This window comes from Nycticebus coucang, chromosome 12 (genome assembly GCF_027406575.1).
Source record: "Nycticebus coucang isolate mNycCou1 chromosome 12, mNycCou1.pri, whole genome shotgun sequence".
Lineage (NCBI taxonomy): Eukaryota > Metazoa > Chordata > Mammalia > Primates > Lorisidae > Nycticebus > Nycticebus coucang.
Window position 1 is genome coordinate 56180646 of NC_069791.1, and position 27394 is coordinate 56208039.

General features: G+C 38.7%; 2 protein-coding genes across 3 annotated transcripts in view; both read left to right on the forward strand.

Annotated features, from left to right (window-relative positions):
- Positions 1 to 27394, forward strand: part of CRACR2A (calcium release activated channel regulator 2A) — a 195130-nt gene that overhangs the window by 3763 nt on the left and 163973 nt on the right. The window lies entirely within an intron of this gene.
- On the forward strand, positions 24831 to 25880 carry LOC128561424 (14-3-3 protein sigma-like). Its single transcript, XM_053555628.1, has one exon. It carries the CDS (start codon positions 24915 to 24917, stop codon positions 25659 to 25661), a length of 747 nt encoding a protein of 248 aa, XP_053411603.1. The 5' UTR covers positions 24831 to 24914; the 3' UTR covers positions 25662 to 25880.

Below are 27394 nucleotides of genomic sequence, written 5' to 3' on the forward strand. Positions count from 1 at the left end.
TTTTCTCAGCTTTAATTGGCCTTCATGTTTTTAGCGCTGCAGGCTAAGAACTTGACTTTTATTTGAACTCTCTCACTGTGTGGCTGTGTATCTAAGAATTTAGCACTGGTCTTATTCATTTTTAAGTGGCTTCTCATGAGATTGGAACATAGGTTTTATGCACAGACATCTGTGTTTTCTTCAGCTTCTTAGCTTTGCTGTACCCTCTACCAAGAGCTTGTACAGTAAGCTGATTCTGACTCTGACTTATGCTAACTTCACCGTGGCAAACCAGCTTAAGCAAAGTCACAATCAGAATTCAAATCATTTTTACAATATTAATTATACATCCAGCCCATACTTCTTGTGTTTTCCTATTCCTTCTTTAAAAATACCTTTTCATGGGCAACGCCTATGGCTCAAAGGGGTAGGGCGCCGGCCCCATATGCTGGAGGTGGTGGGTTCAAACCCAGCCCCAACCAAAAACTGCAAAAAAAAAAAAAAAAAACAACCTTTTCCTGAAGGGCTTATTATGCTTTAATGTTTGATAGGTAGCATGTGGAAGCTGCAAGCATTATAAGCCCACATTTGATTAACACTATCAAAGAATCAGTGTTCAAGCCCATTACCTCTACTTTATTCCTTTAAAAAGAAGATCAAGCACCAACTGATTTTTATTTCGGGCTTTACTGTTTAACTCAGTGTGACCTTGGATAACTCACCCAAGGGGGAAGCTTTGCTTTTCAGAAGGTGCAACTTATGAAAGACTAATCAGGCTTTTGTTAAAAGAAAAATACTTGATTGAGCATAGCTAGAATTCTCTAGGAATCACTGACCTGACTGATTTTTTAGTTTGGGTCAAGAAAATACAGTAGCAGGGATCATGATGCATTAAGAAGAAAGAAGCAATGGCTTAGAGTAGGAAGGAAAACAAAATGACCCGATTCACCCTGAAACTCTGCCACTAATTAGTTCCCATGCTCATCCCCATTGAAGTTAACAATTCTGAGTTCTTGTGGTGTAGCGGGCAGTGAACAAGCCACACGTGGCCTCTGCTATCATGGAAACGGAAAGTCTGGCAGGGAGAACTGTACTGAACTGTAATGACAAGAGTGGTGGGCTCTGACAAAGAGATTTCACCTATCCTAGGGAATAAGGGAAGGCTTCCCTAGGGAGTGACATTTGAATGTGGAGATGAGTAGGTGCGAATTAGGGGCAGGAGGATTTTATGTCTCCTGGCCACACCCATCTGTGCCATGCCAGGCTTTGAGAAGATGAAAGAAAATTATATGAGTAGAAGCAGGTTGAAAGGGTTTCTTTTTTTAATCTTTATAAAACTCCAGAGTGGCAGAATCAAAACCATTCAAAATGGATTGCTCCCAATACTGCACCTGGCCATGGGGTCAGCTTTAAGGGTACTGGGACCAGCACCAATGGGTGTATGCAGTGAAAGGAAGGGATTGTGTAGCTTTTTATATAATTTACTAAGAGAATCAAGATGCTTATAGATAAAGGAGTTCATTCTTGCCTCTGTGCCTTTGTTTATGCCTTTTTCTCTCCCAGAACTCACACTCAGATTCCTCCCTTTCACCTTGAAAGCTCTATTTGAAGGTTGGACTCTGGAGTCAGATGTTCAGGCTGATTCCTGGCTCCACTACTTATTAGCTGTTTGACCCAGGGAAGCTTATTTATTAATAACCTCTCTGTGCTTCTGTTTCCTCATCTGTAATATGGAGATAATAACAATGTCTACCCCAGAAGGTTAGTGAGAGAATTAGATGAAGTATTATCCACAGTGTGTTTAGGATAATGCCCAGCCTGTAGTCAGCCTCAGTAAATGCGAATGAGTATAAGGTTCTTCAGCCAAGAACCATCAGGAGCAACCCTGTGAGTTAAACAGGTTAGGTTTATTACTCATGGCAACAAGGGAAAACACACACCATGGGGAAGTATGTGGTGTCTCAGTAAGAGAATACCAGAAAGAACTTTCTGTAGGAGTTTGAATCTGGTTTGGTGATTTGGGGGAGGGCCTGCAGAATCAAGATTTCACTCTAGATTGGGTGCTATCAGAAAGCAGGGGCGATTCTGTGATTTGGTATGTCTATGAACCCCGTCTATACAGGAGAGCACCTGAAGATAAGCTGTAATTGGTAAAGGAGAAGCAGTCATTCATTGTGGCGGAGAGACAGGGCGTTTGGTACTCTGTGGGTGGCACAGTGACCTTATTTTTGTCTGTGCTTAGACAAAATTATGAAGTGGCCTTGTTTTGTCTCATTTTATTGTGGTCCCAGAATAACCTTGTCGGGGTTGGTTTTCTGTGAGATAGTTTCGGTTCAACAGAATAACATGGCTCAGTTGTGAGTACCAGTATCAAAGGATGGACTCTTCTCTTTTTCAACTTGTCTAACTTTTATTTAGGCTAGTTTTCTTCCTGTGGGGAAATTGTTAGTGAATTTATTCATTCATTTAACGAAATACCAAATGAGTGCCTGTATTTGCTATCAGGTGCTACACTTAATGTAGGGCACAGTAGTAAAACCCCACCTTTAGGACTCAAATTCTAGGATAAAAAGAGATTGAGAGATTGTTTTAACCAACTGTTTTGCTGTTCAAATGTCTTCTTTCCACAAAGTACTCAGCCTGTGTCTGGATACTCCTAATGATAAGACATTCCTACCTGCAGCAGACAAGCCTGAATGTTAGAGAATTGGTTCTTACCTTGATCTGTACGTAACCTCTCTCTGCCTACATTCTACCACTTAGGCCTATGTCTACCGGTTAAAGGCGCACAGACCAAGTTCCTTGCGTGTTCTATTAGTTGACCCAAGGACAGTGTCAGTGAACCTTGGATTCTCACATCTCAATGCTGTAGTGACTACTTTCTTATGTTCTTGTCAAAATGATACTGTAATTTAACAAATAATTTAATGTTGATTCCTTTTTCTACATAGCGTTAATATTTAGGTCTATTTTGTCCGGCTGAAGGACAAAGACTACATTATTGGGGGGGTTTCCTGATAAGACCAGTGTATATAGGCAGTGAGGTACTAGTGAGTGTGCGAACAATGAACACTAGATGGCAGTATCTTACTCCAGATCTGACTCAACAAAATGTGGGAGCTCGTCAGTTCAGACTGAATTTGAGAGAGGATCTTCTAGAAATTGTCTAGTAGATTCCTCTGCCACCAGGTGGGATAATCCCTGGCCAAATCCACCTAGATAGGTAGGCGTTATAATAATTTCTGGGAAAAACGGGTCCTTTCCTATTCTAATGTTTTACATCTGGCCTGTGAAACCACTACGTCACATACTGCTATTTAATTGTTTTCCTTTTTTCCTCACATGAGATTTGACTTACTTTAGCAAACAAATGTTGGGTCCTTTCTGCGTCCATAAACACAGAAATTTATCAACAAGTCAGCCTTTCAACCTTATTTCTTCAGCACCCTCCCCTGATCCCACCAAAAAGATATTGTTAACCCTCTGGCATCTTTCTTGCCTTACTCTGCAACTCCTTCTCTGTATCTGGTACTACCTCCTGGCTACACTGCACGTTATTCTCAAGTTATGGAGCCCCCAAGTTTTGCCATCCTCTTTGGCACAAATAAGAAAATCAAAATTCTTACAATTGTAAAGTTAACACCTTGGAATACAATATGAACTCTGAAATATGATATTCTATGCTTTTGCAAAAAATGTGATGGAAACACTGGGCGATAAGCTTAGCTTCAAATTAGAACCTAGAATATATCGATATCCTGTTTCTGGAATACTTCTCTCAATGTCTGAGGAGCTGAACTTGGTGCACTACAAATTTTCTAAGTAACTTTTATACTGTTCCTACAAAATTGAGGTGAGATCAGGTAATAATTTGTTGTTGTGGAGAACAGGAGGAACTGAGTGCCTGAGGTTGTATTTCCATGTCAGAGCCAGGCACAGACCCCATGTACTATGATTCCCAGGCCAGTGAAGCATCTTTCAATGTCATTTTGTTGTCCTGGGGCTATATATGCAAGATTTTAGCACTGATATCATTCATTAAAAAAATTTGTGGATCATGGATATTTGCAATGTAAAAAGATAACATGTCACAGGTTTTTGTGTTTAGAAAGCAATGTACTCTAATGAAAAACATAGGTTTTAGAGTCAAACCATCTTAGTTACAGATCCTGATTTGCTACTTTCTAGCAATGTAACTTTGGAAAAGTGGAGCTGCTTCTCTGACCTGCTGTTTTCTCACCTTTTTAATGCTGTTATGAGAATTACCTGAGGCTGTGTGAGTATATAAAGCACTTAGCACAGTGTCTGACACATGCAAATGGCTCAGCACTTAAGACACAATAATTATTAGTAGCTGGGTTGTGCTAAGAGTACAGTCTCTGTGGGGCTATGGTTAAATGCCCAAGGGGAGGTCATGCTACAGTGCTTTGCCATTAGGGCTCATCATCATCCTTCAGTTCTCAAGAAACACAAGGAACTTGGGAAGCAAGAGAGAAGAACTAGGCCACAGAAAAGCTGAGCAGCATAAATGAGACCATATCTGTGATTTAGAGTTTTTAATGTCCATTGCCCCTAGCTTCCAGACAGATTTTTATCTTATTCATTTCAAACATCCCTTGGTGAGCTAGAGACAGGACAGGATTGTGGATAAGGATAGTATGATTTTAGTTAGCCCGTACCTTTATACTGCCAATATCAACAGAAGCTACAATAACTACCTAATGCTTTTGCATTATCTAGATTGTCATAGATTTTGGTGCAGTATCTGGCCATTATTGTTCTGTAATGTCCTTCAGGGCCAGATTGTAATTTATTCTAGTCTTCTGGTGGCACCTGTTCCAATGCCTTAAACATTCACATTTATGTTTGTTGGTCTCACAAATAGCTGCATCAACATGGAATCTGGTCCCAGCTCTCCTACCTACTTGGCAGGTCACCTACTCTTGGGCCTCAGTTCCATATCTATGAAATGAGGGGCTGGTTTAAGGGTCCCTTCAAGCTCTAACTTTCTGTGATACATGGTTTTTGCTCCCTTGTTACTATCTCAGTGCTGTCACCGTAGAAACAAGATACTGATTTCACAAAGGAATTCATGTTCATAGTCCTTCCAGTTTAGGATCAGACTTGGATCATTAAATGAAGTGCAGACAAACAGCTAAACAGTAAGCAAAATACACAAAAATAAAGGATAAAGAGGCAGAGATTGAAGGTGTTCTCAGTGTGGCCAGAGTTGTTTTAGAGAATGTTGACCTTCTCTTTTGCCAGATGACCTGTGAGAGTCCAGTCCATTCCAAGAGGAACAATACCATTGGGACTGTGGATGGAAAGTGTCACTTAGGTGATCCCCTGTGTCCACATACATTAAATGACAGAAAAACATTCTCCAAAAGCAGAAAAACATCCTCCTAGATATTTGTAGATTTTTGAGGAATTTCTCCAAACATAAGAAGTAATAAAAGTATAAGTTGTAATGGGCACAACTCAATGAGTGGTACCATTTTCACCAGAGATAGTATGCTGGGCTTGTAGGAAGCAGCTAGAACTTGATGCTTTCCTCTCTGTGAGAGAAAGCAAATTGGAGAGGATAGGGTGGGCACAATTTTTAATGAACTCTAATATGTATACAAAGTTATATGACTCACAAAGGTTCTTTGATAGTAATAACAATTTACTTATTCCAAACTCACAGCTGTTTGGGATCTTTGCTCTTGAAATCTACTCATCTGGGAAGAAAAGCTGATGACTGAAAACATATATTTGAATAGTTTAACAAATATTCTATAACATGTAGCCAGCCCCATAGCACATCATTCATTTACCTGCCTGTGATGTTATGTATACTTTCAAACCCAGGGAAGATAAAATATATCTACATTTTGTACTAAAATGACAGAGAAAAACCTCAAAACTTTATAAGACTGAGTAGTGGGTACTGCAGTAGCATTTAATAAAATTTGAAGTATTTTGGATGGAAGTAATGAAACCAAATTAATACATTATCTTTTAATTCACATTTCTAGAAAGAAAGCCTTAGTTTTCTCATTATGTGGCATCAGTTACTAAAACTACCAGATTTTAAAAATTGGACATTTTAAATTATTGTTTTAATCATTAAACCCCCTTATTGACCATTGACCATTCACTATGTGCCAGCATCATATGCCAGGCCCTGTGCTAGGACCAACTTCAAAGATGAATAAGGTGCAGTCCTTGCCTTCCAGAGGCTCTTAGCCTAGTGAAAAAGCACACATGTAAACAAATAAATGCCAATTCTCTGTGATAAGTGCTGGTCAGAGATAATGTATTCAGTGTCATGGGAAATTCAAAATGTCAAGGTATCATTTGTTCTGAGAGAGCAGGGTACGCTTAACCCAAGGGGGTTACCTAAATCTTACAAGAAAACACTTCATGACAAAAATAAAAAAAGGAAGATCCATTCTCAGGAAAGGACAGGCATAGGCCGATGTGCAGAGCTAGGAAAGGGGGTCTGTGTGTCTGAAGAATAGTAGCAAGTGCACAGGCTGCAAAAGCAGCCAGATTTGGGGCTGGTTGGAGAGGGATTTGTATTCCAAGCTAAGAAGTTTGGATTTTGTTTTGTGGAGTGGACCAAAGTCTTTAAGAAGTTGGGGCACACTTTATTAGACTGGTAAGTAAAGATGTCATTAGTGGAGATTAAGAATATGGAAGACTATTGTTAGAGTGTGGTGGGTATTAAAGTTTTGTCTACCTGATGCTCTACCTTTTCCTGGGAGCAGCAGAGATACTTGTTCTTCTCTACCCAACTTGAATACATGAGCCTAAGGAGAACTGCTTGCCCCCATCTTTCTCTTCTTTTTACATGACCTTATCTCCTTAGCTATGGTGATTATTCTAGGGGTAGATACTAGAGTCAAGCTGGTTTCAATCATTGCATCTCATATTCTATACCCTCTCCTCAGTGTTTGATCAAATTGTAGACATGTGACCCAATCTGAGCCCTTCCCTGGTATTTCTGCATATGTCTGACCAGCACTTATTACATAGAATTGGCATCACTAAGGGAAAGATGATAGTGCATTTGGGAAGCTGCAGATTAGTGATGCTAGTGGTTATGTCTTTTATATGTGCAAGAAGCTGGTCTTCAGTAGGGGAAAACTGAAACTAACACAGAGGAGCAAATATGAGAGACTGAAGGGATGAGAGCGCTGGTGGCCCTGTAGTTCCTGAGTCCAGGTATCCCAGACTGGCTTAATTCTGCCACGGTTTGGTGACCATGACCCAGAAGTTACTCCTCTCCCTGATCTAGCTATTGTTGGGTTTCTGACACATGCACCCAAGAATCCTGACTAATGACAGGAAGATGATTAACTCTGAGTTTGCTATATTACATTTGAAAAGACTTTTCTTGAGATGGTAATGGAACTGAGGAGAAGAGTCAGGACTAGATAGCTACATTTAAGAGCCATCTTTAGATAAACGATTGTTAAAGCTATGGCAGTCACTGAGTTCACCTAAGATACGTGTAGGAAGTGAGGAGAGGGCCAGGATAGGACCTGGGAGAATGCCAACATCCAGGAGTGCACAGAGGAGGAACCAGCGGTCCTACATTCAGGTCGTTTCTGATCACAACCAGCTCTTCCAACCTCATGGTCCTTGTGGGGAAGAAGGCAGTCTTAGTAAAGTCCTTTATAGCGTCACTAGCTTTTAGGTTTTTTTATTATTGTTGTTTTTTAACTACTTTAGGCCACATCTTCGAAAATCTGCCACATACAACTTTCAGGCTTTGGAATAAACCTAATCTTCTCCAAAATGTTCTTTTCTATAGTTGAAATCTGAGATCTCATAACCTTTCTTCAGGATTATATCTCTCACTTCTTTTAACCATACTTATCTAATAATTATCAAATTTTATTGAACTCTTCTAAATATTTGTCCATGTTGCTGTGAAGGGTGACATCTGGAGCAGACACAGTATTTATGATCCAATGTAACTGATGCCCTTCTGATATAAACCTCATACTAGTTGCACTATTGAGCAATATTGCTCGTGTAACCAACAAAAAAAGGTAGATTTTTTTTCTAGAAATTTCTGGAAAACCATAAAAAGCAGAATCTATAATTATATGATTGCAGTTTTGACCTTAACAAAGGCCTTTATATTTGTCTCTATTAAATTATTTTTGATATAAAAAAGATTGTTATAGTATAATATATGACTAAATAATTAGAAACAATATATCTGGCCAAAAATAGAGGAATGTTAAACATATACATCAGATGGACTATCATGTGTCCGAAAATGATCTTTCTGAAGAGTATTTAATGACATGGGAAAGTGCTCTTAATATAATGTTAAGGAAAATTCAGAGTTTAAACCCTATGTAATAAACTGAAATAGTCCTTCCACTGGAAAAGGGACTCAAGAGGAAGAGAGAGAATGTTAAATTTTATTTTACTGTTAAATTTTATTTTACTTACCCATTATTTCATCTTCAGAAATGTTTTTTTGATCTTAATTCTGCTGCCCAACTATTAGCCATCCCTCACTCCTTATGTCATTCAAAAATTAATCTGCCAAATAGGAGATAAAAGTATTTGTACAGGGTGGTGACTGTAGCTCAGTGAGTAGGGCTCCAGCCCCGTATACTGAGGGTGGTGGGTTCAAACCCAGCCCTGGCCAAACTGCAACAACAACAACAAAAATATCTGGACGTTGTGGCAGGTTCCTGTAGTCCTAGCTACTAAGGAGGCTGAGGCAAGAGAATCGCTTAAGCCCAAGAGCTGGAGGTTGCTATGAGCTGTGACGCCACAGCACTCTACAGAGGGCAGCATAGTGAGAGTCTGTCTCAAAAAAAAGAAAAAAAATTTTTTTTGTACAATTGGGCAAGTATAGAGGTCTGCAGTAAATATCCAGGGATGTATTGAATTTTGAGTAACCCAGACCTACCTGTATATATTACTTAATTAATATTTTAATCTCTAACAAGATATGAGAAAATACGTTCAGAATAAAAATTTCTTAAAAGATCATTTTATCCATCTCTCCCCCCTCTAGCCAGACTTGATATTTTACTTTTTAGGAAGGATATTGTCATAGTCAGTTTGGACTGCTACAACAGAAGGCCACAGGCTGGGTGGCTTAAACAACAGAAATTTATTTCTCATAGTTCTGTAGAGCCTGGGAAGACTAAGATCAAGGCTCAGACAGATCTAAGTACCTCCCCCAAATCCCACCTCCAAATACCATCTCATTGGGAGTTAAGATTTCAACATATAAATTTGGGGGAGACACAAACGTTTAGTCCATAACGAACATTATTGCCCAAAGTTCCTATTGCTTGCTTAGAATTCAAAAGTCTTGAATTCAGTTTGTGCCTCAACATGTGATTTTGACCAAGTCACTTAACTAAGAGGTTGCGTCCCCTGTCAGCAAAATGGGGTTTGCTTTATGTGACCATCCCCATGTCAGTCTGTTCTCAGTAGATAAGCTATAATACAAACAAGATATAGTTGGATTCTGCTGCAGGAGGAGGAAAGCAGATTAGAACAAAGTCCTTTTCATCATAAAGGTTAAATTCGTGGAAAGAACCTCAGATGAAAATGAGGAGTACTGGCAGCACAATATGGAAAATAAAGAGAGGAAAACATAAAAGGAAGATGGAAATTTTGACAAAGAAATTGATGCACATGTCCATGATGTTTTTGGTGATAACAGAGGAATAATACATTTGCATACCATATAGATATTGTTTATACTTAACTAAAATCCAGTTTCTTTTCATGGAGTTCTTGAAGGATAGAAGATATTCATCTGTCTGAATGCTATTAGACAGGGAAATGATGAATGAGCTACCTTCTGAATACCTCTTAAAAGTTGCTGTCTATAAAATGTTGAGCTTCTGGGAGAGAAGTATAACAAAATCAAGGAAGCTTAATGGTTACTATTAGCAAATAACAAAGCATTTCTTGGATTGGAAGTTACTAACTCAGCAATATTACTCTAACAATTTTTAGTACTATGTGGTTTAAAATTACTACCATTTGAGACATATTATCCAAGTGATTTAAGAGGTGATAAATCATTTCAAGATTTTTACTTACTATGGTTTGAATGTTTTTGTCCCCTCCAAAGTTCATGTGTTGGAAACTTAATTACCAATGCAACAGTGTTGGGTGGTGGTGTCTTTTTAGAGGTATTTAGATCATGAAGGCTCTGCCTTGAAGAATGGATTAATTCCCCTATAAAAAGGGCTTACAGGAGTGAGTTCACTCTCTCTTGCCCTTCTGCCTTCTGCCATGTGAGAACACAGCAAGAAAACCCTCACGAGATGCCAGCACCTTGATCTTGGCTTTTCCAGCCTCTAGAACTCTAAGAAATAAATGTCTGTTGTTTATAAATTACCTAGTCTCAGGTCTTTTGTTATAATAGCACAAAATGGACTAAGACACCCAGGCTTTGTTTTAATCAAGTACGGTAAGGTGACAGACACAGAAAGGTCAACACTGTTGAATGAATCAAGAGAATGGGGCAGGGGGATGCCACATGGGGAAGTAGCATGGTCCAGTCAGGAAGGAGAGGGGGGAAACAGTGGCCCAGAGCCTTTACTTTAGCTTTTGAGGGAAGGAATGGGTAAGGCCAGGCAAGCAAGCTTAGGATTGGGTAGTTTAGAATCCTTTCAGCAAGTTCTGGGTTATAAGGATGGTTAATAGGCACCTGGTCCTGGGGTGATTTAGGGCAGGGGAGACATTGGCTTGCTGGATGAAAGTTAGACAAAGGCATGATTGGAGGGAGATACAGCCTTTGGATTGGCTGATTTGCATATGCGAGGCACCCTCATTGGAATCTTTTGCTATCTCTAGGAATTAGCTAGCCCTGGGAGGGGCAAGTCTCTCCGTGGCTGGCAAGGCTCCCAAGATGTCAAAGCACCATAAAATATAGAAAATAAAAAACATGATTAATGCATCAATAGATGTGTCTTTTAAAGTAACTGACAGTATAAGATCAAATTAGGATTGAATTAAAATACAGTCTTGATTTCTCTTTACTCAAAATTTTGCCACCTGGTTCTCCCTCTTTAGGGAGACTGGTTGAGGCTCACACTTCCCTTGTTTTCTAAAAGTGAAGTTTTAGAATGAATTCCATGGGTTTTCAAAGTGATGAAGTGTTCCCTAGCTATGACTATGACAGCATCATAGTCACACTGTGCTTGGGAGACTATCCCTGACTCAGCTGCCTACATCTGCGTCTTGACTGTGGCCAAAGGCAGCTTGACCACCCTCCATGTCCTATTTTGCACAGAAACCCATTTGCCATAAAAATGAAGCACATTGTTTGCATTTTGTTTTCTCAGTCCATCTGTGATGGACACTGTATCCAGAGCACAAGAGGAACTTAATAATGGTCCCCAAGCTCCTGGGAAGGTTATTATGTAAGGGTGGTGGCCAGCTGCTTTCCATCTTCTTTGGGAACAGAGGAGTTGGATTTAAACTACAGTACAACATATTTTTGTTAAACATTACAAAGATTGCCTGTTAGAGTTTGAGACGTAGACAGCTATGAAATTCCTTGTTTGGGGAGATCCTTCACAAAGGAAAGGCAGGTAGCTGGACGAGGCAACCTCCCAGGGTAGGGATGATACAGAAACTACCTTTGGTGATTTCCCTGTAGGCACACATGCTTGTCCTTAGAACTGCTTTTTCATGAGCCCTAGTACAAGGTAGGTTCACATTTTATCTCCCCTACTAAGCCATAACAATTCTTAGGGCAATGACAATGTCTAGCATTGATGCCTTCTATGTAGTAGACACTCGAAAGAGTTTTTTGGAGTGAATGAATTAAGTTCAGGTGAAATTTGTCTTTGGCATTCTCCAATTCCTCACCTTCCTTTTCCACCTTCTTCATTTTATCACCAGCCTTCCTTTCCAAGGCGATCTCCAAAATCTCTTCCAGCTCAGAAATGTTAGTAATCTGAGTTTACTTGTGTTGTTACTACACCATTTGTACCTTTCTTTGGAAAAACAGATCTTGCAAGTAACCTGAATGTGACAGAATAATGACTTCTAAGAATATATATCGTTTCAGTTAACCCTCACAGTTCAGTGCACTAGGCATCATCATGTCAAGTTTAGAGATAAGCAAACTAAAACTTACAGAGATGGTGACATGCCTAAGGTCAAATGGCTAATAAGTACGTAAAACTCACATAGCTGTCTGACTCTAAAGCCCAACGCCTAAGCACAATGCTACATGAGTTCTCTCACTCAGGAATATACAAAACTTTACCAAAAGAAATCAAAAAGACTCTTAAGGAGGAGAGCCCAAGCGCATTAGTTGCCAACAAAAGAATAGCAAACCCTGTTTATTGGCATGAGGGAGACAAAAATTGAACTGTTTGAGGAACTGAATACTTATCTGTGTTCAAGATCAGCCCTGACAACCCTGCTGCCCAAGCCTATCTGTCCCTACCCCAACCAGTGCTTAGACCCTGCAAAAAGCAGGCAGTTCCACAGATTGCCTTCTGAGATGAGAGATAACCAGGTACCAAACGCTATAGAAGTGCTCACGGCCATGATATTTGAGTTTGTTTATTGCTTTGCAACCTTGGGAATCAAGCATTTCTTACATCTGCAGAGTTCATTTTCATTCTTCCCTTTCTGGTCTCTGAACCACTGTAAATAGGATCTCTCTGTCAACACCGCAGTCTGAACATTTATTTTTACTTCTTCAGTTGCATGTTGTTCTCATCTTGGATCATGCACTCACTGTGGAAAAATTTTTCATCAGACTTGGATCATAGAAAACCAAGGCTTAGTGTGTTCAGGTGCTGTTTCAGAACCAGCAAATATTTAAACCTGTAGTGCATACTGCCCACCGGCCTTCTGCATTGAGTTCTCCCAACATATCTTCTGCTTTCCTGTCAAATGTGTTCATCTGCCAGACTTCTTTTAAAGAAAGTAATAAATTCCCTCCCTGCAATTATAGTGTAATTTACTGGGAAAGTGTGGCTTAATATGTACATCATTTTCTTGGATCCAATAAATTGCCCTAAAGCAATCTTCAGTTGAAGATTTGTTATTGCAGAGCCCACAAAGATCATCTAATTATCATTTAGAGTGGATGTTGGCCTATTCTACAGTGGGAAGCTGAAAAGGAAATACAGGTTTTTCCCAGTGGCCTTTGTCTCGGTTTCCACCACTACCATCCTCCATGCTTAAGAAATCAGAGCAGCTGAAACTTGGAATCATAAGGCCTATGCTAGATACTTGCATCCAAGGTAGCATGGCATAGTGATTAGGAATATGGACTCTGAAGCCAGATCACCTGGGCTTAACTTCTGCCTCTAGACCTGGCAGGCTGTGTGGTCTCTCTGTACTTTAGCGTCCTCATCAGTAAAACAGTACCTATATCCCAGTACCTTTGTAATGGTTAAATGAGTTGATGTATGTTGAGTGCTCAGGACCCAGCCTGGGCCATAGTAAGTACCATACATCTAATACAGTGCCTGGCATTAAGCAGGCTCAATAAATTTCTGTGAATGAATAGCACTGTTTCCTTACTCACCTGTAATAATCCCGTCATGGTTATCATTACCACTAGATCAAAAAGGTAGGGATAAATTTCTGGAAAGAAAATTGGTTGACAATTAGAGTGACTAAGGAGGGAATGAAATATTTTGGAGGATATTCTTAATAGTATTGACTCTCCTGAGTCAGGAATTTCCACGTATAGGCCTGCACATTAACAAAGAGGTCTCTGGGAAGAAAGCAGCACTGTGAATTCTTCAAACAAAGCAACAGTAGGCTTCTGCTCATATGTACAAGGTGTTAATCCATTTTTTTAATTAAATCATAGCTGTGCACATTAATGCGATCATAGGACACCATACACTGGTTTTATAGATGGTTTGACACTTTTTTTTTTTTTTTATTGTTGGGGATTCATTGAGGGTACAATAAGCCAGGTTACACTGATTGCATTTGTTAGGTAAAGTCCCTCTTGCAATCATGTCTGGCCCCCAGAAGGTGTGGCACACACCAAGGCCCCGCCCCCCTCCCTCCTTTCCTCTCTCTGCTTTTCCTCCCCCTCCATAACCTTAATTGTCATTAATTGGCCTCATATCAAAATTGAGTACATAGGATTCATGCTTCTCCATTCTGGTTTGACACATTTTCATTACACTGGTTAACATAGCCTTCCTGGCCTTTTCTTAGTTATTGTATTAAGACATTTATATTCTACATTTACCAAGTTTCACATGTACCCTTGTAAGATGCACCGCAGGTGTAATCCCACCAATCACCCTCCCTCCGCCCATCCTCCCCCCTGCCTCCCCCCTCTCTCCCCTTTCCCCATATTCTTAGGTTATAACTGGGTTAATCCATTTTGTAAACAAATTCACAGAGTTCCACTAGGGGGCGCAGCTAATTTTCAGCTGGTTTGTTAGCAGTGAGATTGACATACTTTGAACCAGTAAATACTCAAAAGACTTCGCGCACCACAGTGGTTACCACCCTGGCCATATACACTGAGGCTGGTGGGTTCAAACCCCACCTGGGCCAGCTAAACAACAATGACAACTGCAACAAAAAAATAGCTGGGTGCTGTGGTGGGCACTTATAGTCTCAGCTATTTGGGAAGCTGAGGCAAGAGAATCACTTAAGCCCAAGAGTTTGAGTTGCTGTGAGCTGTGATGCCACAGCACTCTATCGAGGACAACATAGTGAGACTCTGTCTCAAAAAAAAAAAAAAAAAAACAAAGACTTCTCAATAGGTGTGCTAGCTTCACCCACTTATAGGTAATATTCTAGCCAAAAATCCCAAGTATGACTTTTTACCTACTGGTGCCTGCTTCTTACACTACCATTTCCCTCACTCCCTATGCTTCTTCAGCCTCTTTCAAGTAAACCCAAGCCTTTGGCTAAAAGTAATTTAGCCATTCACGATATTTAGGAGTCATAGAAACATGAATGTGATCTGTCACATGGAAGATGCCTGGTTTCTTCATACATTACAGGTGTGGTGGAGACATTGGGCTTCACTATCTTTAATGCAGAGGGTGCCAAAAAAATGTATACACATTTTAAGAAAAGAAAAGTGTTATATTAAATTTATGATACTCAAGTCACATTTGACTTTTACAATTATAAGAGATTTAGCAAATAAAAACAGTGGACAGATGTCCATGAAATACTAGGGACATAATGCATACTAAGAAATTATTTGTTATTTATCTGAAGTACAGATTTAACTGATATGTTGTATTTTACCTGGAAGCCCTATTTATTCCCATTTTACAAATGAGGATACTGAGGCACAAAGAGACTACTTACCCAAGGGCAGAAAGCTAGGACGTGGAAAGCTGATTTGGCTCCAGCACCTGTACTTTTATCCACTGTTATATTGTCACTTTTAAACTTATATCAATGGCAGATACACGCACATGTACACATGTACACACACACTAATAAAAGACTCCTTTATTTTTGTTATCTTTTAAAAATAAAGCAAGCAAAGGCCAAAGTGTTTTTTAATGTTATATCAATTAGAGTCCAGGCAAGAGATAGGGAAATTTTAATGTAAGAATTGTTGACTATATAAAGTGTTGTTAACTACTAATAGGGGTAAACAAGAACTCTCGATTAATTGCAGAATGTGGCTACTATACCTTGGACTAAGGGAAAAGAGAACAAGAAAGGGAGTTAGAAACTCAGAGGAAAGGGCTTGGAGGAGAGTTCCTGTTTGGCACAAGAACATGTTGCTTGCTGTCCTGGTACTGAAGAAACTGGCTGGAAGGCCATCACTGTTGAACCCACAAAGGGCAGCCGGCCGCTGCTGTAAAACTTGGCTGGGGTAACTGCATGCTGATCTGCTTGCCACTGCATGGAAAAACAGAGAATTGGATGGTGGAGAAAAAGGCCCCTCTTTCTCTGCCAGCCTTGCGTTGTTACTTCCACACTCCTTATTGTCAAAACCTAACATTAAGCCAGCTGGCAGAAGAGAAGTATGGCCTATAAAGCCCAGCTCCAGTATTATAAAGCAGAATGAAAAAAATTGGATTTGGAGCTGAAAAACGATAAATTAATAACTGGCCAAGGTGGAAACTACATCTTTTATTCCAAGGCTAGAAAGAAGCTCCAAACATCATTATATAAAAGGAAGACAGGTTGACTAAGAGAGGCATTTGAACCTAAAAAACTGAAGGTTTGTAGGATCGCATCTCTTGGAGTAGAGCAGTCTGCCTTCAAGCAAGACAAGGTGTTATAAAGCCTATTATGGAAAAAATATGAGAAGTGAGAGGTTTTCAACTGAGAAAATGCCAGTATAACGTTAATATAGCTGAGAAATTTGGCCTATAAGAAATTGAGTAAGAAAAAACCCAAACAATAAACCGTGGAAGGGTAGGTCAACCTTTAGGGAAACTCCTTAGTTATTACTTTCCAAAGGAATGTGATAAACCTTCATTATGCAAAATAACATTTGCTTCCTGAACTCTTGATATTTTGGGAGAAGACTGATGTTTGTAGAGGCAAGGGCATAGATTTCATGAACTGAGAATACCCTATTCACTGCCAGAGGGAATGAGTTTAAGAGGATGATGAATAGAGACAGTTCTCTCATTGCGAAGATTAAGTCAGATGTTGGGTCTTTTACCTTTAGTTGTGAGACAGTAACTATTCTATACAGTCAGCAGTTACTTCTTTATCTATAGAACCCTGACTCTCCTTCCTCCATTAGCTTCTCTAATTGCAAAGTATCATCTGTAGACCATCATTTCTGTCCTGCAAACTGCTGACTCTCAGCCTTACTGGGAAAATTGAACATATCACTCTTTGAATGCTGACGTTATCGAGGTTAGTCCAAGGGGCATTCTTCTATATTGAAAGCATGCTTCACCCTCCTGCCTACCCTAGCAGTGGTGTCCACTGACATAGGTGTCAGTATTTATGGAACACCCACCCCTCCCATCCTTTACCTGGTCAGCATTGATTGAGTCAAAGCTCAAACTACTCCATAGGCATGAAAATAACTCCTACCTATAGCTCATAGCTTTGCATTCATTTTCTTCTTTGAATTTGAGATCAGGGATACATCATACTACTTTTTCAAATATCTTCATGTATTTTAGAGATTTTTGTTTTTCTAATCCTTCCTTGAGAGTCAGTGTAGTATGAACTGAGAATACCCTATTCACTGCCAGAAAGAATAAGCTTAAGAGGATGATGAATAGAGACAATTGTCTCAATGTGAAAATTAAGTTAGAAGTTGGGTCTGTTACCTTTAGCTGTGAGACAGTAACTATTCTAAACACTAAAAACTATAGTGTTTAAAAGCATGGACCAGACTTCCTGGGTTCAAATCTTAGTTCAAATATTTACTAGGTTTATTAATTCAGGTGAGATTTTTAACTTGTCCATGCCTAGTTTCCTCATCTATTAATAAGCATCATAATAATAGTATCTATTTCAGTGGACTATTGTGAGAATTAATGTTCATGAAAGAGACTAGAGTAGGATCAACTGCCTTGGTAATTACCCTCCTCCCCCTAAGAATTGGAAGACATTGGGCAATAGGCAGTACAGGATGGTGATCCCTGAAAGAAGAGAAACAAACTAGGTGAGCCCAATCATTGCTTCAGCTTACTGACAAGGCAGCTTATAGGTTGCAATGCAAGGCAGGTAAATCCAAAGGGAGTCCAGCAGTCTCACTAAATTGAGGAGACAGATAGTAGTGTTTAGGGAGGCCCAAGGCAGCTAGAATTTGCAGCTCACAGTGCTGAAGAGAAGGCATTCCAGACAAGTGCAGAGGGGTTTCCTCAACTCTTTTGCTAAGTATAGATCTACACTTCCATGGGGCAAAAATCCACAAGGCAGAAAGCAGTAGGCCAAGCAATCCCAGAACTCACGTAAGAGTAGGAATAGTTCCCATTCCACAAGCCAGAATGGAAAAAATTTGTAATACATAGAGCACTGGGCAAAGTTTTTTGAATAATCATACCTTTATAGTGTATGTTGGCTCTGGACCTAACTGTATCAAGCTTGAAAGAAAGCCTCTAAAGAAATAAATATATCTTCCGGTAACTTAATCATATGCCAGGAAAAAATGCAGCAGTCTTTAAAAGAATACAACAAAATCCAGAACTTGACATTATACAATTCACAATGTTTGTTACACAATAAGAAATTACCAGGCATTCAAAGAGGCAGGAAAATGTGATCCATAAATAGGAGAAAATAAATCAATAGAAATAGATTGCTAAAATGAGAGAGATGATAGAATTTGCAGACCTTATTCTAATTAAAGACTGTAGAACTGCCATTATAAAGCTGCTAAAAGACATAAAGAAAAATATAAATACAAGAGAGAAATGAAATATATAGCAAAGACCCAAATGGAACTTGTAGAGATGAAAAATATATCTGAAATGAAAAACACATTGAATAGCATTAACTACAGATTGGAAATGGAAGAAGAAAAAGTAGTGACTGTAGAGGCATAGTAATAAAAACTATCCACATTGAAACATATAGAAAAAAAGTAACAGAAAGAACAAATCTCGAGTTTACTGTGGGCCAATATCACATGGTTTAAATACATATAAAGAAGAACATCCAAGAAAGAAAAAAAGAGAGAAAAAATATTTGAAGAAATAACAACCAAAAAGTTTCCACAATAAATTCACAGAACCAAGAATCTCAATAAAGCCCAAGCAGTATAAACATAAGGAAAGCTGCACCATGGCACACTATATAAAATTTCTGAAAATAAGTGATAGAATGAAAAATCTTGAAGCAGCTAGAAAAAGAGAGGAGAGAGAGAAAGAGAGAAAAGAGAGAGAAGACACATTGGTTCAGAATACCTTTAAATTGCTGAAAGGATTTAAAAAGGGTCAACCTAAATTTATAGAACAAGGGGAGAAAAATATTTCAAAAATGAAAGCAAACAGTGATCAGGTAAGAAAAATAAATAAAAGGTGTCCAAATCAGAGAGGAAGAAGTAAAGTTATTTCTTTTTCAAGGTGACATAATCTTACATATAGAAACCCTAAAGCCTCTGTACTCAACACACAAACTGTTAGAGCTCATAAGTTCAGTAAAGATGCAGGATACAAAATCAACACACAAAACCAGTTGCATTTCTATGCATTAAAAATGACTTTTCAAAAAGGACATTAAGTAAACAATCCCATTACAATAGCATCAACAATAACAAAATACTTAGGAAAAAACTAATGAGGTGAAAGACATGCACACTGAAAACTACAAACCACTGATTAAAGAAATTAAATGAGTTACAAATAAATGGAAAGATATCCTGTGTTCATGTACTGAAAGACTTAATATTGTTAAAAGGTCCATATTACCCAAAACAACTTAGAGATTCAGTGCAATCCTTATCAAAATTCCAATGGCATTTTTTACAGAATTATAAAAAAAATCCTAAAATTAACAGTGAACAACAAAGGACCCTGAGGAGCCAAAATAATCTTTAAAAAGAAAAACAAAGCTGGAAGCATTATACTTCCTGGTTTCAAAATATATTACAGAGCTACAGTAATTTAAACAGTATGTTGCTGGCATAAAGGTAGATATATAGTAGACCAATGGAAATTAATAGAGTTTAGAAACATATACTGTTAACTAATTTTTTAGAAGCATATACTGTTAACTAATTTTTTACAAGGATGCCAAGACTATACAATGGAGAAAGGATAATGGTGTTGGGAAAATTGGCTATCCACATGCAAAAAAAAAAAGAGAAAGAAAGAAAAAGAAAAGAAAATGCATTGGACCTTATGCCATACACAATAATCAACTCAAAATGTATTAATGAGTTACACATAAGGCCTGATACTGTAAAACTGATAGAAGAAAGAATAAGGTAAAAGTTTTATGATATTTGTCTTGGCAGTGATTTCATCGATATAGCATCCAAAGCACAGGCAACAAAAGCTAAAATAGGTGAGTTGGACTACATTAAACTAAAAAGCTCTGCATGGCAAGGAAACAGTTAACAAAGTGAAACAGCAACCTATGGAGTAGGAGAAAGTATTTGCAAACCATGTATCTGATAAGAGAGGCATTAATACTCAACATATATAAGGAACGACTTCAACTCAATAACAAGAAAACAAATTACAATTAAAAAGTGGATAAGGAACTGAATAGACATTTCTCCAAAAAGACATACGAATGGCCAAAAGGTGTATGAAAACATGCTTATCGTCAATGATCACCAGGGAAATACAAATTAAAATCATAATTAGCTATCACCTTATACTTGTTAGGATGACTATTATCAAAAACTAAAACAGGCTAGGGTCAGTGGCTCACGCCTGTAATCCTAGCATCCTGGGAGGACAAGGTGGGTGATTGCTCTAGCTCAGGAGTTCAAGACCAACCTGAGCCACAGCAAGACCGCATCTCTAAAAAAAAAAAATCGCCAGGCATTATGGTGGATGCCTATGGGCCCACCAACTTGGGAGGCTGAAGATCACTTGAGGTTGCTGTGAGCTATGATGCCATGGTACTCTACCAAGGGCAACAAAGTGAGACTCAGTTCCAAAAAAAAAAAAAAAGATAACCAATTAGCAAGGATGTGGAGACAATCCTTGTACACTGTTGATGAAGATGTAAAATAGTGCAACCACTATGGAAAACAACAGGGAGTTTCCTCAAAAAACTAAAAATAGAAATAACACATGATTCAACAATTTCAGTTCTGGGTATTTATCCAAAGAATTGAAACCAGGATTTCAAAAAGATATTATATTAGCACTGTCATGTTCATTGCAGTACTATTCACAATAGCCAAAATGTGTAAATAACCTAACAAATATAAAAACAATGTTTCATGAAGTTTCTAAAATATGACAATAATAAAAAAAGGAAAGAAGGGGTGAGTGGAAGTATGACATATGTGTCTTTTATTACAGATGAAGAGGAATAATATAGGAAGGTAGATTATGAAAACTTAAATTGGATACTGTAAACTCTAGAGCAGCTCCTTAAAAAAAGAATTATTAGTAATCGAAAAATGGAAATAAACTGGTATTATAAAGAAATTATTCAGTTAACCCAAAAGGAGGCTAGAAAATAGTTAAAAGGTAAAAAAAAAAAAAAGTATGGCACAAATTGAAACTGATAGCAAGATGGCAAATTTAAACTCAAAAAAATTAAATAAAATGTAAATGTCTAAACAACCCAATTAAAAATCAAAGATTGTAACATTGGATGAAAAAGCACAACCCGTATATGCTGTATTCAAAAAACCCATACACACACAGACATATGACATAATTAGGTTTAAAATATAAAGATGGAAAAAGAGATAACACGAATTAAAAGAAAGCTGGAGTAACTACTCGTATATTAACGGTAGACAATGTAGATTTAAGAACCAGGAATATCATCAGAGACAGAAAGGGACATTCTATGATGATAAAGGGGTAAATTCTTCAAGAAGGAAAAACAAGGCTAAATGTACATGCACCTAATAATAGAAATTCAAACTACATGAAGCCATATGTATCTTATTGAACAAAGGGAGAAATAAATAAATACACAGAGTTGAAAATTTCAGCACTCTTCTCTGAGTAACTAATGAAACAAGTAGAAAATAACCACAAGTCTATAGAACACTCAACACTATTAACCAGTATGATCTCATTGAGATTTATAGAACATTCCATCCAGCAAGAGCATAATACACATTTTATTCAAGTCCATATGGAACATTCACCAAGGTAGACCATAAACTGGACCATAAAATTAGTTGCAATAAATTTAAAATAACTGAAATCATACAGAGTATGTTATTTGGTCATAACAAAAATAATAACATAAATATATCAGGAAAATCTCCAAATAGTTGGGAATTAACACATTTCTAAATATCCTATGGCCAAAAAGAAATTTAAAAAACAAATTGGAAAATACTTTGAACTGAATGAAAATGAAAGTGCACTTTTAAATTGTGAGATGCAAGCTATAATCCCAGCTACTTGGGAGGCTGAGGCAAGAAAATTGCTTGAGTCCAAGAGTTCTATATAATTCAGCCTGAGCAAGGTAGTGAGATCTATCTCTAAAAAAGAAAAAAATTGTAAGATGCAGCTAAAATAGTACTTAGAGAAAAATGTATTGTCTAGAATGATCATATTAGAAAATGAAAAAGATCTTAAGTTAATAATCTTATTTTCCATTTTATAAAACTATAAAAAGAAGAGCAAATTAAACCTGAAGCAGGCAAAAGAAAGGAAATAGTAAAGATAAAAGCTTAAACCAATGATACAGAAAACAGAAAAGCAATAAAGAAAAATCAATGAAACCAAAAGCAGAGTCATTAAATAAATCAATAAAATTAGCAAGGTGTGGTAGCTCACCCCTGTAATTCCAGCATTTTGAGAGGCCAAAGCAGGAGAATGATTTGAAGTCAGGAGTTTGAGACTAGCCTGGGCAACACAGCAAGATTCTGTCTCTACAAAGGGAGGAAAGAAAGGAGGAAGGGAGTGAGTTTAAGAGGGAGTTAATAAGCCATTAGTTAGCCTGATACAGTAAAAGGAGAGAAGACACACATTAACCAACATCAGGAATGAAAAAGGGGACATCATTACAGATTCTACAGACCCTAAAAAATAATCAGAGAATATTATGAACAATTTTATGCCAATATACTTGACAAATGAAATGAAAAATATCTTGAAAAACACAAACTAACGGAGGCCATATATGAATAAATAGATCCACTGTAATTCTAGCACTTTGGGAGGCCAAGGCAGGAGTATCACTTGAGCTCAGAAGTTCAAGACCAGCCTAAGCAAGGGTAAAACCATGTCTCTACAAAAAAAAAAAAAAAAATAGAACAATTAACTGGGCATACTGGCATTTGCCTGTAGTCCTAGTTATTCAGGCAGGAGGATCATTTGAGGTTGTAGTGAACTATGATGAGGCTACTGCACTCTAGCCTAAGTGACAGAGTGAGAACCTGTTACAAAAAAATAAAAATAAAGAATGAAAGAATAAACAGATAAACTGAAAAGGCTTGTATCTGTCTTAAATTTTGAATCTATAATTTAAAACCTGCTGACAAACGTCAGACCCAAATGACTTCACTGGTGAATTCTATCCAATATTTAGGGAAGAAACAATGCCAATCTTACCCAAATGCTTTTTTTTTTTTTTTTTTTTTTTTTTTTTTTTGAGACAGAGTCTCACTTTCTTGCCCCCAGTAGAGTGCTATGGTATGATAGCTCACAGCAACCTCAAACTCTTGGGCTCAAGCAATCCTCTGGCCTCAGCCTCCAAAGTAGCTGGGACTATAGGCACCCACCACAATGTCCAGCTGTTTTTTACAGACAGAGTCTCCCTCTTTCTCAGTCTGGTCTCAACTCCTGAGCTCAAACAATCCACCTGCCTTAGCCTCCCAGAATGCTGGGATTACAGGCATGAGCCACTGTGCCTGACCACAAATGCTTTTATGAAGTAAAAAACTTCATATGAATACTTCCTAACTCATTTTATAAATCTAGTATTATCCTGATAACCAAACCAGGTAAAAGTATTACTAAAAAGCTATCAATGTTTCTTAGACACAAAAACCTTTGACAAAATATTAGAAAGTCAAACATAGTAATATATAAAAAGAAAAAGACATCATGACAAAAAAGAATTTATCCCAGGAGTGCAATATTAATTTGATGTAATTCACACTAATAGACAAAAAAGACAAACTAAAGAATCATCTCAATAGATGAAGAAAAAGGATTAGAGAATATTAAAAACTCATTCATAATAAAAACCCCTCAGCAAAATGGAAGAGAATGAAATTTCCTCAAACTAATGAATAGTATCCTAATAAGTATGATGTTAGCTATTGGTTTCTCATGTGATAACAATTGTATGCATCTTCCTTAAGATTGGATAGAAAACAAGGTGTCTGTTCTTTGTACTTCAACTCAACATTATACTGTAGGTTCTTGACAATGTAGTACAGTAAGAAAAAGAAATGAAAGGAAGGGAAATGAAGAGGTAAACTGGAGAGGAAGAAGTAAAATCATCTTTATTTACAGTCAACATGATCCTATATGTAAAAAATCTTAAAGAACCTACAAAAAAGTACACAGAATGAATTAGTTTAATAAGATTGTATGATACTAAGACAACACAAAAATCAATCATATTTCTATGTATCAGCAATGAATAATTGAAAATTGTAAATGACATAGTTACAATATGTCAATTTACATATTGTAAATGACAATAGTGTTACCATGAACTACTTAGGAATAAGTTCACTAAGATACATGGAAGACCTACCTTTACACTACAAACTAGATGCTTTACCCCTAGACAAAGGAACCAGACAGAGATTTTTCTGACTTGGATAGCTCTAGTGCTTTTTCTGTATTCTTTTCTGTATAATAAATCCTATCTTACCACTGGGGGAGGGGGGCCTATATGTTCGTGAATCAGAAGACTAAATATTGCTAAAATATCACTTGTACTCAAATTTTTCTATAGATTCACAATATCAAGCTGATTCTTAAATTTATATGGAAACACAAAAATTCTTTTTTTTTTTATTAAATCATAGCTGTGTACATTAATGTGATCATGGGGCACCATACACTAGGGAAACACAAAAATTCTTAGAACAACCAATACAATTTTGAAAGAGAATAAAATTTAGATGAGTGGGTTTATACTATCTGATTTCAAGACATTAAAGACTATAATAATCAAGACAGTATGTTATTAGAATAAAGATAGACAAGAAAACCCAGAAATAGACCCACATGTATATGACCGATTGATTTTTGTTAAAGCTACCAACTCAACGATGAAAATGATAATCTTTTGACCCAGCCAAAAGGCAGGCTGAGAGCAAGAGAGGCACAGAGTCCCGCATTGGTGCAGAGGCAGCAAGTTAGCCCGCCGCCCGTCTGTCTGTCCCCAGAGCCATGGAGAGAGCCAATGTGATCCAGAAGGCCAAGTTGGCAGAGCAGGCCGAACGCTATGAGGACATGGTAGCCTTCATGAAGGGCGCCATGGAAAAGGGTGAGGAGCTCTCCTGTGAAGAGCGAAACCTGCTCTCAGTAGCCTACAAGAACGTGGTGGGCGGCCAGAGGGCTGCTTGGAGGGTCCTGTCCACCATTGAGCAGAAAAGCAATGAGGAGGGCTCAGAAGAGAAGGGCCCCGAGGTGCGAGAGTACCGAGAGAAGTTGGAGACTGAGCTCCGGGGTGTGTGTGACACTGTGCTGGGCCTGCTGGACATGTACCTCATCAAGGAGGCCGGGGATGCCGAGAGCCCGGTTTTCTACCTAAAGATGAAGGGTGACTATTACCGCTACCTGGCTGAGGTGGCCCCCGGGGACGACAAGAAGCGCATCATCGACTCAGCCCGGGCAGCCTACCAGGAGGCCATGGACATCAGCAAGAAGGAGATGCCGCCTACCAACCCCATCCGCCTGGGCCTGGCCCTGAACTTTTCCGTCTTCCACTACGAGATTGCCAATAGCCCCAAGGAGGCCATCTCGCTGGCCAAGACCACTTTTGACAAGGCCATGGCTGACCTGCACACCCTCAGCGAGGACTCCTACAAAGACAGCACCCTCATCATGCAGCTGCTGCGAGACAACCTGACACTGTGGACAGCTGACAACACCGGGGAAGAGGGGGGCGAGGCTCCAGAGGAGACCCAGAGCTGAGCCGAGTCACCACCTGCCCTGCCCTGCCCTGCCTGTTCCAGTCACCCACCCCGTGGAGAGGACTAGTGTGGGGTGGGAGGCCCCACCCTTTCTCCCCAAGGCTCTATGGAGAGGACTTGCAGAGCTGAGGCCATCCAGGGTCGGGGTCCCACACTTCATGCAGATGTCAAGTGCTCCTAACCCTTGATCATCCCACCCACCCCAGCTCTCCGCACCCCCTTCTTCCCAACCACTTTTTACCCCACTCCTTGCCTCCTTCCTGGCCCTGCAGCCTTTGGATCTTAGGAAATAAGGAGTGTCCGACCCTGGTGGCTGAGAACTGGACCGTGTAGCAGAAGCTGGACATGGGTGTGTGTGTATGTGGCTGTATGTGAGAGTGAGAGCTTTCGAAAGCATGTCTGCTGGGTGTGACCATGTTTCCTCTCAATAAAATTCCTCTGTGACAAAAAAAAAAAAAAAGAAAAAGAAAATGATAATCTTTTAAACATATAGTGTTGGAATAATTGGATGGCTATATGGAAAAAATGAACTTCAATCTTATATGACACCATTCATAAAAAGTAACTCATAATAGATTGTATACCTAAATATACATATAAAATTGTAAAACTCTAGAAAAAACATTGGTAGAAAAATTTTGTGTTCTTTACTTGGGCAAAGATTTCATTGATAGGTTACAAAAAGCACAAATGAAAAGTACTGATGAATTAAAATTAATTCAAATCTTTTGCCTTCAAAAGACTATATCAAGGTTCAGTGCCATAGCACAGTGGTTATGGCACTGGCCACATGCACTGAGGCTGGCAGATTCAAACCTGGCCCTGGCCAGCTAAACAACAATGACAACTGCAACAGAAAAATAGCTGGGCGTTGTGGTGGGTGCCTATAGTCCCAGCTGCTTGGGAGTCTGAGGCAAGAGAATCCCTTAAGTCCAAGAGGTTGAGGTTGCTGTGAGCTGTGATGCTATGGCACTCTACCAAGGGTGACATAGTAAGACTCCATCTCAAAAAAGAAAAAGACTGTATCAAGAAAATTAAAAAGCAATTTACTGCTTCAGTGAAAATATTTGTAAAATGTATATCTGATAAAAGACTTGTATCCAGAATATGAAAAGAACTCTTACAACTCAATAAGAAGAAAAATCACCTATTTTTGGTATGTGGCAGACACTTACCAAAGAGAATATATGAATGACAAACAAGCACATGAAAAATGCTCAACACTATTTAGTTATTAGGAAAATGCAAATTAAATCCACACCAAGACACCATTACATACCCACTGGAATGGCTAAAAGTAAAAAGACTGGAGGGCAGTGCCCGTGGCTCAATGGGTAGGGCACTGGCCCCATATACTGAGGGTGGTGGGTTTGAACCCAGCCCTGACCAAACAAACAAACAAAAAAAAATAGCCGAGCATTCTGGCAGGTGCCTGTAGTCCCAGCTACTTGGGAGCCTGGGGCAAGAGAATCGCCTAAGCCCAGGAGTTGGAGGTTGCTGTGAGCTGTGACACCGCGGCACTCTACCGAGGGCGATAAAGTAAGACTCTGTCTCTAAAAAAAAGAAAAAAAAAGTAAAAATACTGACAATACTAAGTGTTGACAATGATGTAGAGCAGCCAGAACTTTCTTACATTGCAGATGGGAATGCAAAAAATGAGATGGTCACTTTGGAAAACAGTTTGACCTTTTCTCATAAAGTTTCTTTATGACTTAGCAATCCCACTCTTTACAT